General features: G+C 44.2%; 1 protein-coding gene across 2 annotated transcripts in view; it reads left to right on the forward strand.

Moving 5' to 3' along the window:
- The window catches only part of ezrb (ezrin b), a 57,920-nt gene that overhangs the window by 29,156 nt on the left and 13,818 nt on the right, over positions 1–14,946 (forward strand). For both annotated transcript variants that reach the window (XM_071369620.1, XM_071369621.1), the window contains exons 9-10: positions 3,018–3,114; positions 11,090–11,253. In XM_071369620.1, the coding sequence (XP_071225721.1) occupies positions 3,018–3,114; positions 11,090–11,253 (261 nt within the window). The remainder of the gene's footprint in view (positions 1–3,017; positions 3,115–11,089; positions 11,254–14,946) is intronic.

A 14,946-nucleotide genomic window follows, 5' to 3' on the forward strand; every position in this document is an offset into this window, starting at 1 on the left:
TGTGCTGTATATCTGTAACTTGAGTGGCCACAGATGGCAATGCTGTAACTCTTTAACTTGAGTGGCCACAGATGGTGTGCTGTATCTCTGTAACTTGAGTGGCCACAGATGGCAATGCTGTAACTCTTTAACTTGAGTGGCCACAGATGGTGTGCTGTATATCTGGCCACAGATGGCAATGCTGTAACTCTTTAACTTGAGTGGCCACAGATGGTGTGCTGTATCTCTGTAACTTGAGTGGCCACAGATGGCAATGCTGTAACTCTTTAACTTGAGTGGCCACAGATGGTGTGCTGTAACTTGGATTTTTTGGGATTCCCCATTGTCTTACTCTCTACCCACATTATTGTGGCTTGTGTCATAATTGTCTGGAGGTTTTATGTTTAGCTTTAAATCCACACAAAGCACACATTGATGGGTGTTAGAGTTCCATCAAAGTGTTTATTTACAGAAACTATTGTTCCATAGAATGGCTTTAAAATTAATCTAACGCTCTTATTTTAAGTTAGTAGTCTGATACCTGTAAATCTGGCTAACCAAAAAGAAGAGCGAGACACTCAAACACAGGGCTCTGTGTGTGTATGTAGGGTTCTTAGTGTCCTTGAGTGTGTATGCGTGTGTGTGTGTGTGTTTGTGCATTCTGGGGCTCGACTGTAACCATGGCAACGCTGACTGGTTTTTCAAGCTGTGTGCTTAAGAATCCGAAACTAACTTAGAGCGCAGGCCCTGCGACGAGGGTTCCAGGCCATAGACAATATGTAGCACCATTACTGCCAATAACTCTCTCTCACACACACACACACACACACACACACACACACACACACACACACACACACACACACACACACACACACACACACACACACACACACACACACACACACACACACACACACACACACACACACACACACTAGCGTAGCATTGCTCCTTTTTGTGTCAGATATGGCCATTCTGCCAAGGTTTTAGTCCTTAGGCCCTTTGTCAAACAAACACACACCCTCATTTAGCAGAAGACATATAGCTAGCTATCAGGGCTAGATTCCATTTGGACCCTATACCACACCACTGGGACCTTTTAGTTTGTAGAAAATAAGGTCTATTTTGTGTTTTTTGTCCTATATTGTCCCTGATTGCTGTATAAATCCATCCACATACATGTTCACATTTCTATGAGATTCTATATAACGCAGAACACACCATATAATCTCTAGAATGGGCTAAGAGCCTCTGACCCTGGCAATTTGACTGGTAAACTCATTGTACTTCTATGGAACACACCTCTGTTCAACCTCTGTGGGTACTGTGGATAACAGTCGTTAGGGGTCATTGGGAGGGGTTACCTTATACAACGTCTAATCTAACACTTAGCCATGCCTCTAGATAAGACCTTGATCATCGTTATGTCTTAGTGCTCCTCTATGTCTCTAGATAAGACCTTGATCATCGTTATGTCTGTCCTCCTTTATGTCTCCAGATAAGACCTTGATCAGCGTTATGTCTCAGTCCTCTATGTTTCCAGATAAGACCTTGATCAGCGTTATGTCTCAGTCCTCTATGTCTCCAGATAAGACCTTGATCAGCGTTATGTCTCAGTCCTCTATGTCTCCAGATAAGACCTTGATCAGCGTTATGTCTCAGTCTTCCTCTACCTGATCCACATCTACCACAAACAGGATAACCAGGTTCCTAGAGTTAACGCCCAGAGAGACAGACAACTACTGAAGATCCCAAATCAATCTGGAGCATGTCAGCAGTTATGTTTTCAAGATGGAACACTTTCAGTACAGAGCAAAAAAATGATCTATCCCTTTAACTTAACAATGTTCACTAACATTGATGCTAAAATACCCTGTAGAGTTCAGGTTTGGATCTCCATGTTAAGCTTGTTCAAGAGAAAACTGCTCAGATAACCTCTAGTCTGGTATCAGATCTGTTTGTACAAAAGGTGACAAAACGTGACGTAGGTGTTAACAATACAGCACAAACAGATCTGGGATTCGTTAGGTGTATGTCACCCAGGAATTCAAATACCAGTTCAGGCAGCAGCAGGGTTTCACTGTGTTTCACTGTGTGTCACTGTAAGGCGGATCAAACAACTGTGTGTGTGTGTCCGTAAATTACCAAATGAGATTGGCATCCAGTCAATGTGTCTCTTTCTAGTACACAATGGACGAGCCCCACCCCAGATTCCTCCCACCTAGCCCTATTGATACAGAGGCCAACATGTACAATACAGTAGTACAACACACAGTCCTGCCTCAGACATGGATGAATCATATCCTATTTGCAATTGTTTCCTACCACATCCCAGGCTGCGTAACCAATGGCACCCTTTTCCATATGTAGTGCATAGCCCTATGGGACCCTGGTCAAAAGTAGTGCACTATATTTAAGCAATAAGGCCCAAGGAAGTGTGGTATATGACCAATATATCACTGCTAAGGGCTGTTCCACGCACAACGCAATGTGGAGTGCCTGGATACAGCCATTAATCTTGGTATATTGGCCATATACCACAAACCCCAGGGGGTGGGGCGGGCCCAGCCACCTAGCTCTGTTCCTCCAGCCTAAAATCATTTCAATTGAAAGATTTGGCTACAAAACCCTGGATTGTGATTTGGGAAATAATCTGGAATAAATCTATGGAAAATGTACACTGTAATGTCCACTATTTAGCCACGTAAAGACGCTTGTCCGGGAGGCAGTGATTTCCACTAGATGGGCCAGCTGCAAAGTCAAAATTGGCTATATATCGTAAGAATTCATGAAAACAAAAATTAGCTTTTTGGTCTTAATTTAGGGTTAGGGTTAGGCATAAGGTTAGAAGTGTGGTTAAGTGTTAAGGTGAGGGTTAGGTTTAAAATGTGATTTTATGACTTTGTGGCTGTGTCAGCTAGTGACCAACCTGCAGAGCTGCCTCCAGTACATGAGTCATCCCAATAAATGACAACCTGTTTAAAGCACATGCGGCCTACACAATACTTACACTGGTTTGCCTCCTCCCCCACCAGACTGACCCCAAAGATCGGCTTCCCCTGGAGCGAGATCAGGAACATCTCCTTCAACGACAAGAAGTTCATCATCAAACCCATCGACAAGAAGGCCCCGGTGAGTTACACACTATAAACTGAGTCTACAAACGTTAGGAACACCTGCTTTTTCCATGACACAGACTGACCAGGTGAATCCAGGTTAAAGCTATGATCCCTTATTGATGTCACTTGCTAAATCCACTTCAATCAGTGTAAATGAAGGGGAGGGGACAGGTTATTAAAGGATTTTTAAGCCTTGAGACAACCGAGACATGGATTGTGTATTTGTGCCATTCAGAGATTGACTGGGCAAGACAAAATATTTAAGTGCCTTTGAATGGGGTATGGTAGTAGCTGCCAGGCGCACCAGTTTGAGTGTGTCAAGAAATGCAACGCTGCTGGGTTTTTCATGCTCAACAGTTTCCTGTGTGTATCAAGAATGGTCCACCACACAAAGGACATCCAGCCAACTTGACACTGGGAAGCATTGGAGTCAACATGGACCAGCATCCCTGTGGAACGTTTTTGAATTTTTTTAGAGTCCATGCCTTTACGACTTGAGGCTGTTCTGAGGGCAAAAGGGGGGGCAATTCAATATTAGGAAGGTGTTCCTAATGTTTTGTACACTCAGTTTAGCTCCACACTACATGGCCTAACCAAGAAGGCTCCAGTGAGTTACACTATAGTTCCACACTACAGGGCCAAACCAAGAAGGCTCCAGTGAGTTACACTATAGTTCCACACTACAGGGCCAAACCAAGAAGGCTCCAGTGAGTTACACTATAGTTCCACACTACAGGGCCAAACCAAGAAGGCTCCAGTGAGTTACACTATAGTTCCACACTACAGGGCCAAACCAAGAAGGCTCCAGTGAGTTACACTATAGTTCCACACTACAGGGCCAAACCAAGTAACGTAACTCACCCCATTCCGTACAAATGTGCGCAACCGCGACATTCAAACGAGGCTGCAAAGAAGACTAATGGGACTGTAGCGACTGTGTTGACTTCAAAATCTGGGGTGTGAACTACGTTTCTATTCAAGCGTTGATCAACATGGTAATGGCTCTATAGTATTGGAGAAAAGTTGAAAAAACTGACCCTCCGTTACATCGTGACGTATCATGCCGTAATGTACAGCACGCGTAAAGCAACTATTTCTGTCTTACAATTTCTCTCCACCAGGTGTAGCACTTCTCTCATCGTTTAAAAACAAGAAATGGACAGTGACGTGGGTAAGGGGGATACCTAGTAATTTTTTGCGTCATCACTGCAAGCGATCATGACTCTCAAAAGACAATGTTTACTTCTGAAGATCACTTTAGCACCGCCCTAAAAACCTGATTCAAATTCGACACAAACCTTCAAATAGGTATGTAATGACACATTATATAAACTCTTTATGGTGTTTTATTTACATTTTAGAGGTGATAAGGTGATAAGTTGGACAGATCGAGTGAAAAAAGCAGTTTTCCAACACGACATCTCTCCTTCTCACTATCACGCATTAGTTTCGCTTCCCCACCCGCCATTCTTAAAAAGACCCGACGGAGCTCATTGCCTTCTTGAATCATGCAGAAACAGGCAGCGTGGAGGTCATGTCATTGATTTTGTTGGAAAGGGGAGAAATTGTGCTTTACAATGTTATTGACATTACAGTTGATCTGGAAGTATTACGTTTTTGGGGCGCTAAAATAAGGTCAATTGTACGGACCAAGGCGATGTACAAAAGTGAGTGAGTTTACGTTATGGTCCAGTGAGTTACACTATAGTTCCACACTACAGAGCCAAACCAAGCTGTTCTGGCCTGGTTACGCATCTACCATAGTTGCTGGAACTGTGCTGTATAGGACAATGTGAAAATACACTTATTAGAGTAACACATTACAGTTTGGGTCAGCCCTACAGTCTGAATCAGGCATCATATGCAGGTTGCCATGATCCTGAATCACAATAACACTGTTTTGATGATGGATGGCATTCACCACATCACACACTGTCTTCACACACCACACTTAACATCACAATGAAACCAATCTGAAAGCATCAGCAAACAGCTGCAGCAGCTGTCCTGATGGATCACTTTAAAACACAGTAAGCCTGGTCCCAGATTTGTTTGTGTTAGGCCAAACAACAACCATAGGAGTTGGCTATACAGTACAAACAAACCAATGCAGTGTAAGTATGAGGTACAGGAAGATGTTTACTGTAAGTACAATTACACTATGTGGGTGTTGGCTCGCTCACCTCCCATATTGCCAGTTCTACCTGCCTGCATGCCTGCCTCCGATCTCCTCTCCTCTCCTTCATTAGCCCTGTCCTAACCACTCTCATCTGTCTCCTTCATTAGCCCTATCCTAACCTCTCTCCTCTTCTGTCTCCTTCATTAGCCCTATCCTAACCTCTCTCCTCCTCTGTCTCCTTCATTAGCCCTATCCTAACCTCTCTCCTTCTCTGTCTCCTTCATTAGCCCTATCCTAACCTCTCTCCTTCTCTGTCTCCTTCATTAGCCCTATCCTAACCTCTCTCCTCCTTTGTCTCCTTCATTAGCCCTATCCTAACCTCTCCCCTCCTCTCCATCTCCTTCATTAGCCCTATCCTAACCTCTCTCCTCCTCTGTCTCCCTCATTAGCCCTATCCTAACCTCTCTCCTCCTCTGTTTCCTTCATTAGCCCTATCCTAACCTCTCCCCTCCTCTCCATCTCCTTCATTAGCCCTATCCTAACCTCTCTCCTCCTCTGTGTCCTTCATTAGCCCTATCCTAACCTCTCAGCCCTATCCTAACCTCTCTCCTCTCTTCCTCTGTGTCCTTCATTAGCCCTATCCTAACCTCTCAGCCCTATCCTAACCTCTCTCCTCTCCATCTCCTACATTAGCCCTATCCTAACCTCTCAGCCCTATCCTAACCTCTCTCCTCTCTTCCTCTGTGTCCTTCATTAGCCCTATCCTAACCTCTCAGCCCTATCCTAACCTCTCTCCTCTCCATCACCTACATTAGCCCTATCCTAACCTCTCAGCCCTATCCTAACCTCTCTCCTCTCTTCCTCTGTCTCCTTCATTAGCCCTATCCTAACCGCTCAGCCCTATCCTAACCTCTCTCCTCTCCATCTCCTACATTAGCCCTATCCTAACCTCTCAGCCCTATCCTAACCTCTCTCCTCTCTTCCTCTGTCTCCTTCATTAGCCCTATCCTAACCTCTCAGCCCTATCCTAACCTCTCTCCTCTCCATCTCCTTCATTAGCCCTCTCGTCTCCTCTCCTCCTCCTCTTTCTCTTTGGGAGCAGCAGGTCCATTAGCCCTATCCTCAATCCAATGCATTGTCAACAGAACCCTGGCTCCAGCCCCTGTGGCACAGATAGGGAGCAACACAGACACACATGCACACAAACGTGCATGAGGACGCACGTGCACACACACACACACTCATTCATACACACACGTGCACACACCCTGAGTGCTCTTCTAATGTCCATCAAGCCTCTACGCTCAAGACACCTTATCTCTTCTGCTCAAGCCAGTGTTTGTGTGTGTGTGCCAGGGTTTCCGTTAGCCGGTAATTGCCGGCCTTTTGGCAGATATAAACAATTAAAAGCCAATAAATAAAATTGTTGCCAGCCAAATTGACCGGGAGAAAAAACTATCCCAAACCAAGAAGGGCCCACGTTTCCCATGCATACCGTTGCATAGGCAACAGTATGCAGGCAGGTGGAAGCAGTATGCATTTTGAAAACATGTACTTGAAACATGTAGGCAATTATTTTATAAAGACTTCCTCATATGCCATTGAAACCAGTATTTCTCTATTGTTCTATTGGTTTTCATATCACCTTTATTTTGTTGTCCAGAAGCCAAAGGCACAATCCTAGTCATAGTAACAACCCGTCCTAGTCATATTAACAACCCGTCCTAGTCATAGTAACAACCCGTCCTAGTCCTAGTAACAACCCGTCCTAGTCCTATTAACAACCCGTCCTAGTCATATTAACAACCCATCGTAGTCATAGTAACAACCCGTCCTAGTCCTAGTAACAACCCATCGTAGTCATAGTAACAACCCGTCCTAGTCATAGTAACAACCCGTCCTAGTCATAGTAACAACCCATCGTAGTCATAGTAACAACCCGTCCTAGTCATAGTAACAACCCGTCCTAGTCATAGTAACAACCCATCGTAGTCATAGTAACAACCCGTCCTAGTCATAGTAACAACCCGTCCTAGTCCTAGTAACAACCCATCGTAGTCATAGTAACAACCCGTCCTAGTCATAGTAACAACCCGTCCTAGTCATAGTAACAACCCGTCCTAGTCATATTAACAACCCGTCCTAGTCATAGTAACAACCCGTCCTAGTCATATTAACAACCCGTCCTAGTCCTAGTAACAACCCGTCCTAGTCATATTAACAACCCATCCTAGTCATAGTAACAACCCGTCCTAGTCATAGTAACAACCCGTCCTAGTCCTATTAACAACCCGTCCTAGTCCTATTAACAACCCGTCCTAGTCATAGTAACAACCCGTCCTAGTCCTATTAACAACCCATCCTAGTCCTATTAACAACCCGTCCTAGTCCTATTAACAACCCGTCCTAGTCATATTAACAACCCGTCCTAGTCATAGTAACAACCCATCCTAGTCATAGTAACAACCCGTCCTAGTCATAGTAACAACCCGTCCTAGTCCTATTAACAACCCGTCCTAGTCCTATTAACAACCCGTCCTAGTCATATTTACAACCCGTCCTAGTCATAGTAACAACCCGTCCTAGTCCTATTAACAACCCGTCCTAGTCATATTAACAACCCATCCTAGTCATAGTAACAACCCGTCCTAGTCCTATTAACAACCCGTCCTAGTCCTATTAACAACCCGTCCTAGTGATATTAACAACCCGTCCTAGTCCTATTAACAACCCGTCCTAGTTCTATTAACAACCCGTCCTAGTCCTATTAACAACCCGTCCTAGTCCTATTAACAACCCGTCCTAGTCCTATTAACAACCCGTCCTAGTCTTAGTAACTACCCGTCCTAGTCATAGTAACAACCCGTCCTAGTCCTATTAACAACCCGTCCTAGTCATAGTAACAACCCATCCTAGTCATAGTAACAACCCGTCCTAGTCATAGTAACAATCCGTCCTAGTCCTATTAACAACCCGTCCTAGTCCTATTAACAACCCGTCCTAGTCATAGTAACAACCCGTCCTAGTCATATTAACAACCCGTCCTAGTCATAGTAACAACCCATCCTAGTCATAGTAACAACCCGTCCTAGTCATATTAACAACCCGTCCTAGTCATATTAACAACCCGTCCTAGTCCTATTAACAACCCGTCCTAGTCATAGTAACAACCCGTCCTAGTCATAGTAACAACCCGTCCTAGTCATAGTAACAACCCATCCTAGTCATATTAACAACCCGTCCTAGTCATAGTAACAACCCGTCCTAGTCATAGTAACAACCCGTCCTAGTCATATTAACAACCCGTCCTAGTCATATTAACAACCCGTCCTAGTCATATTAACAACCCGTCCTAGTCCTATTAACAACCCGTCCTAGTTGTTGCATTGCAGATTCTAACAGAGATTGTATCTGTGGAAACACTATGAGGTGGGCCATTTAGATTGGTATTTTCCAGCCAATTGCATTTTGGCAAATGTTTGAAAATGACGTTTTATTGTCTGCTTCATTACAGGAGTTGTTTGTTCTGTTAAGATGAATTACCATAATCTACAGTTGAAGTCGGAAGTTTACATACACCTTAGCCAAATACATTTAAACTCAGTTTTTCACAATTCCTGACATTTAATCCTAGTAAAAATGCCATGTCTTAGGTCAGTTAGGATCACCACTTTATTTTAAGAATGTGAAATGCCAGAATAATAGTAGAGAGAATGATTTATTTCAACTTTTATTTCTTTCATCACATTCCCAGTGGGTCAGAAGTTTACATACACTCAATTAGTATTTGGTAGCATTGCCTTTAAATTGTTTAACTTGGGTCAAACATTTCGGGTAGCCTTCCACAAGCTTCCCACAATAAGTTGGGTGAATTTTGGCCCATTTCTCCTGACAGAGCTGGTGTAACTGAGTCAGGTTTGTAGGCCTCCTTGCTCACACACACTTTTTCAGTTCTGCCTACAAATTTTCTATAGGATTGAGGTCAGGGCTTTGTGATGGCCACTCCAATACCTTGACATTGTTGTCCTTAAGACATTTTTCCACAACTTTGGAAGTATGCTTGGGGTCATTGTCCATTTGGAAGACCCATTTGCGACCAAGCTTTAACTTCCTGACTGATGTCTTGAGATGTTGCTTCAATATATCCACATAATTTTCCTGCCTCATGATGCCATCTATTTTGTAAAGTGCACCAGTCTCTCCTGCAGCAAAGCACCCCCACAACATGCAGCTGCCACCCCCGTCTTTCACGTTTGGGAGGGTGTTCTTCGGCTTGCAAGCCTCCCCCTTTTTCCTCCAAACATAATGATGGTCATTATGGCCAAACAGTTCTATTTTTGTTTCATCAGATCAGAGGACATTTCTCCAAAAAGTACGATCTTTGTCCCCATGTGTAGTTGCAAACCGTAGTCTGGCTTTTTTATGGTGGTTTTGGAACAGTAGCTTCTTCCTTGCTGAGCGGTCTTTCAGGTTATGCCAATATAGGACTCGTTTTACTGTGGATATAGATACTTTTGCACCCGTTTCCTCCAGCATCTTCACAAGGTCCTTTGCTGTTGTTCTGGGATTGATTTGCACTTTTCGCACCAAAGTACGTTCATCTCTAGGAGACAGAACGCGTCTCCTTCCGGAGCGGTATGACGGCTGCGTGGTCCCATGGTGTTTATACTTGCGTACTATTATTTGTAGAGATGAATGTGGTACCTTCGGGCTTTTGGAAATGGCTCCCAACGATGAACCAGACTTGTGGAGGTCTACAATTTTTTTCTGAGATCTTGGCTGAGTTCTTTTGATTTTCCCATGATCTCAAGCAAAGAGCCAATGAGTTTGAAGGTAGGCCTTGAAATACATCCACAGGTACACCTCCAATTAACTCAAATGATGTCAATTAGCCAATCAGAAGCTTCTAAAGCCATGACATCATTTTCTGGAATTTTCCAAGCTGTTTATTAAAGGCACAGCCAATTTAGTGTATGTAAACTTATAACCCACTGGAATTGTGATACAGTGAATTATAAGTGAAATAATCTTTCTGTAAACAATTGTTGGAAAAATGACTTGTGTCATGCACAAAGTAGATGTCCTAACCGACTTGACAAAACTATAGTTCGTTAACAAGAAATTTGTGGAGTGGTTGAAAAATTAGTTTCATTGACTCCAAGCTAAGTGTATGTAAACTTCCGACTTCAACTGTACATGTGATGTCTGTCATTCTGAGCATCGTGGGTAGATGCCCTAATTGGTTATGCACCCAATGCATACTGTTCCAGTATATTCACATTTTTCCGGTCACGTTGTCCAGTGCCACATTTTCCTGACGGGAACCCTGGTGTGCGTGTGCGTGTGTGTGTGTGGGGGGTCAGCCTAACTGTGGTCAGTAACCGCAGATGGGAAGTGTCCTAGTCCAGTGCCACATTTTCCTAACGGGAACCCTGGTGTGCGTGTGCGTGTGCGTGTGTGTGTGTGGGGGGGTCAGCCTAACTGTGGTCAGTAACCGCAGATGGGAAGTGTCTCCTTCAAATTAAATGTTTGGTTTAGTCATCCCTACTGTTCCTTTCAGCTGCCATTTTAACTTTCCATTCCAAACTAAATGGTCGCTATGGGTGTTGTCGAGTGTCGGACTCTGCACCTGCCTACTGTTAGTAGAGCCTTTGTCATTTCAACGTTATGGAATCACTAAAGATGGCTGGCTGCACAACCATTTAGTCTGACCAGAGTTTTGTTCTTTTCTCCACCTTCCTTCACCTTTCTCTCACCCACCACTCTCCCCTGCCCTCTCTCTCTCTCTCTCTCTACTCACTCCTCCCCCCTTCTCTCTACCTGTTCTCTCTCTTTTCCTACCCCCCTCTCTAATCTCTTCCTCTCTCAGGACTTTGTGTTCTTTGCCCCTCGCCTGCGCATCAACAAGCGTATCCTGCAGCTGTGCATGGGCAACCATGAGCTGTACATGCGCCGCCGCAAGCCAGACACCATCGAGGTGCAGCAGATGAAGGCCCAGGCCCGCGAGGAGAAACACCATAAACAGATGGAAAGGTGTGTGTGTGTGTGTGTGTGTGAGTTTAGAATAGGGGTGGCCAACTCTCCTCCTGGAGAACTACTGGATGTTTGCTTTTGCTCCATCCCTACACAAACACCTAATCAGATTCAGAATATCACTCACGAAAAAGGATATATTGTATCCCATGATCGGAGTTGCCCAAAGTTGCCACAAAAATATGCCATTAATCATATCCTAGCTTGTATCTCTTGCTCCAAAGCATAGCATGCTTTTCATTATAGCAAGACATGCTCAGCACCTTTGCAGGCTTCACAGGTACATGAAGTACTGCAGCGCTAGGTCACTAGCATAACTAGAGTAATCCCAGCAGAGCACTGATGATTCAGTAGCATGACCTCATTCTGGGATTGACGCGACCTAAAGACAAGGTTGAGGGAGCTGGCTGCTGTATCTTCTAGTGTTAGCTGGACAGTATGGCCTCCGCACAGCTCTTCAACATAATGTAACACAGTCATGCATAATGTTTTAGATGGCCAGGGTCCGTCACAATCACCTGTAGGACTTTCCCTACACTAGAACCTAACCCTAAACCTAACCCTAAACTAGAAACTAACCCTAAACTAGAACCTAACCCTAAACTAGAACCTAACCCTAAACTAGAACCTAACCCTACACTAGAACCTAACCCTACACTAGGACCTAACCCTACACTAAAACCTAAACCTACACTAGAACCTAACCCTAACCCTACACTATAACCTAACCCTACACTAGAACCTAACCCTACACTAGGACCTAACCCTACACTAGGACCTAACCCTACACTAGGACCTAACCCTACACTAGGACCTAACCCTACACTAGGACCTAACCCTACACTAAAACTTAAACCTACACTAGAACCTAACCCTACACTAAAACCTAAACCTACACTAGAACCTAACCCTACACTAGAACCTAAACCTAACCCTACACTGGAACCTAACCATACACTAGAACCCAACCCCAAACCTAACCCTACACTAGAACCTAAACCTACACTGGAACCTAACCCTAAACCTAACCCTACACTGGAATCTAACCCTACAGTGGAACGTAACCCTACACTGGAACCTAACCCTACACTGGAACCTAACCCTACACTGGAACCTATCCCTAGCCCTACTCTGGAACCTATCCCTAACCCTACACTGGAACCTAAACCTAACCCTATACTGGAACCTAACCCTAAACCTTACCCTACACTGGAACCTAACCCTACACTGGAACCTAACCCTAAACCTAACCCTACACTAGAACCTAACCCTAACCCTACACTGGAATCTAAACCTAACCCTACACTAGAAGCTAATCCTACACTGGAACCTAACCCTAACCCAACACTGGAACCTAACCCTAAACCTAACCCTACACTGGAACCTAACCCTAAACTTGAATCTAACCATACACTGGAACCTAGTGCTGGGCGATAGATCAATATCAATAATCAATAACCTTAAACTGGAACCTGAACCTTAAACTGGAACCTTACACTGGAACCTGAACCTTACACTGGAACCTAACCCTACACTGTAACCTAACCCTAAACCTAACCCAACACTGGAACCTGAACCTAACCCTACACTGGAACCTAACCCTACACTGGAACCTAGCCCTACACTGGAACCTAACCCTATACTGGAACCTAACCCTAACCCTACACTGGAACCTGTACCTAACCCTACACTGGAACCTAAACCTAACCCAACACTGGAACCTGAACCTAACCCTACACTGGAACCTAACCCTACACTGGAACCTAACCCTAAACCTAACCCTACACTGGAACCTGAACCTAACCCTACACTGGAACCTAACCCTACACTGGAACCTGAACCTAACCTTACACTGGAACCTAACCCTAAACCTAACCCTACACTGGAACCTAACCCTAAACTTAACCCTACACTGGAACCTGAACCTAACCCTACACTGGAACCTAACCCTAAACTTGAACCTAACCATACACTGGAACCTAGTGCTGGGCGATAAATCAATATCGATAATTATCAAGGTAATTACTTCCCTCAATAATAAAATGAAAACGTTTAGATTAGTTTTCAATAATGTCGATATAGAATAATTGGGTACAGCAGTCCATTTAATCTCTGTGACGCAGCAGGAACGTGCGGAGAAGTGACAATATGCACGTGGAGAGGTATACGCCCACTAAAAACCACTTAGCACCTCGAGTGATGGAGTAGCCACTATTAACCACGAAAAATGTGTGATGTAGGTGAAAACAGTGGCAGTGATAGCCATGGAGAAGGAGCAGATTCCAACTAAGAAATGATTGATTTAAAAGGGTTCAACTGTTTCAGTTATTTGGAAGGGGTTTGGCTTTTTGAAGTCCGACAAAGAGCAGAGCAATGTTCAGTGCAAATTGTGCCGTAGACAGGTGGCTACCAAGTCTGGTAATACGACAAACCTTTTTTCACCATCTGAAGCAAAATCACTCTTTGGAACATGCAGAAAGGTTGAGTTTGCACCACGGTATTGATAAACGCCCCTCAAGCACCTTGTTCGCCCAAAGAGATGTTCGCCCAAAGCAGTCAACACCGACAGCGTTTATGCCCTATGAGCAAACATCGAAAAGACACAAAGACATCACACATGCTATTATGCATTGCATTGCTAAGGACATGCTACCAATTAGCACTGTCGAAAAGGAAGGTTTCAAGAGGCTTATCAATTTAATTGACCCCAGGCACATGCTCCCTGGTCGCAAACATTTCTCTCACACCACACTGCCTAACCTCTACGCCGAGTGTTGGGGAAAAAGTTGAGGAACAGCTCAAGACAGATTTGACGTATTTTGCTACTACTACTGATCTGTGGTCAAGTTGCACGTCAGAGCCTTATATTAGCCTCACTATCCACTATATTGACAGAGTGGAATCTTCTAAATAAATGCATTCAAACATCATATTTTCCCGACGACCACACGGGTGAAGCTATAGCGGAGGGGCTCATTGACGCTCTCGCCTCCTGGGGACTCAGTCAAGACAGACAGGTCTGCATTACAACAGATAGTGGTGCGAACTTGGTGAAGGTCGCTCAAATCAACAAATGGACCCGACTGCAGTGTTTTGGACATCGTCTGCACTTGTCAATTGTGTATATTGAAGTGATTGGTTAGATGAAACTAAATGTGATTTCTTCCCCCATCATCTGATTTTAACAATTAAGAGAAATCAAGAGATTTTAATAAGAGAGAGTGGGTAGAGGCAAACTGGTGAATCGAACAATTGGAGTGTGTAAGAAAGTGGTAGGTGCCTTTTCCTATTGGTGGACAAAGAAGAGAGACCTGGCAGTTGCTAAAAAAAAACACAACCTATCCCAGCACAAGTTGGTGACAGAGTCGTCTACCAGGTGGGGATCACGTCAAAAGATGGTGCAAAGAGTACTGGAGCAGGAGAAAGCCATTTCACAGGTCTTGTCCAGTGACAAGAAGATCTGGCACTTAGCTCCCATCTATACAGATATAGATGTTCTTGAGTCCATCAACCAGGCATTGACCCCACTCCTAGAATTCACAGATGCTCTGTCTGGTGAGTCTTATGTCAGTGTGTCTTACCTGAAGCCAGTACTACACCTGTTCAATACAGAGGTCATGAAACCTGATGATGGTGAAACCGAGCTCACCTAAACCATCAAAACGATAGTCATGGACTATCTGAATGAGAAAT

This window comes from Salvelinus alpinus, chromosome 27 (assembly GCF_045679555.1).
Source record: "Salvelinus alpinus chromosome 27, SLU_Salpinus.1, whole genome shotgun sequence".
Taxonomy (NCBI): Eukaryota; Metazoa; Chordata; class Actinopteri; order Salmoniformes; family Salmonidae; genus Salvelinus; species Salvelinus alpinus.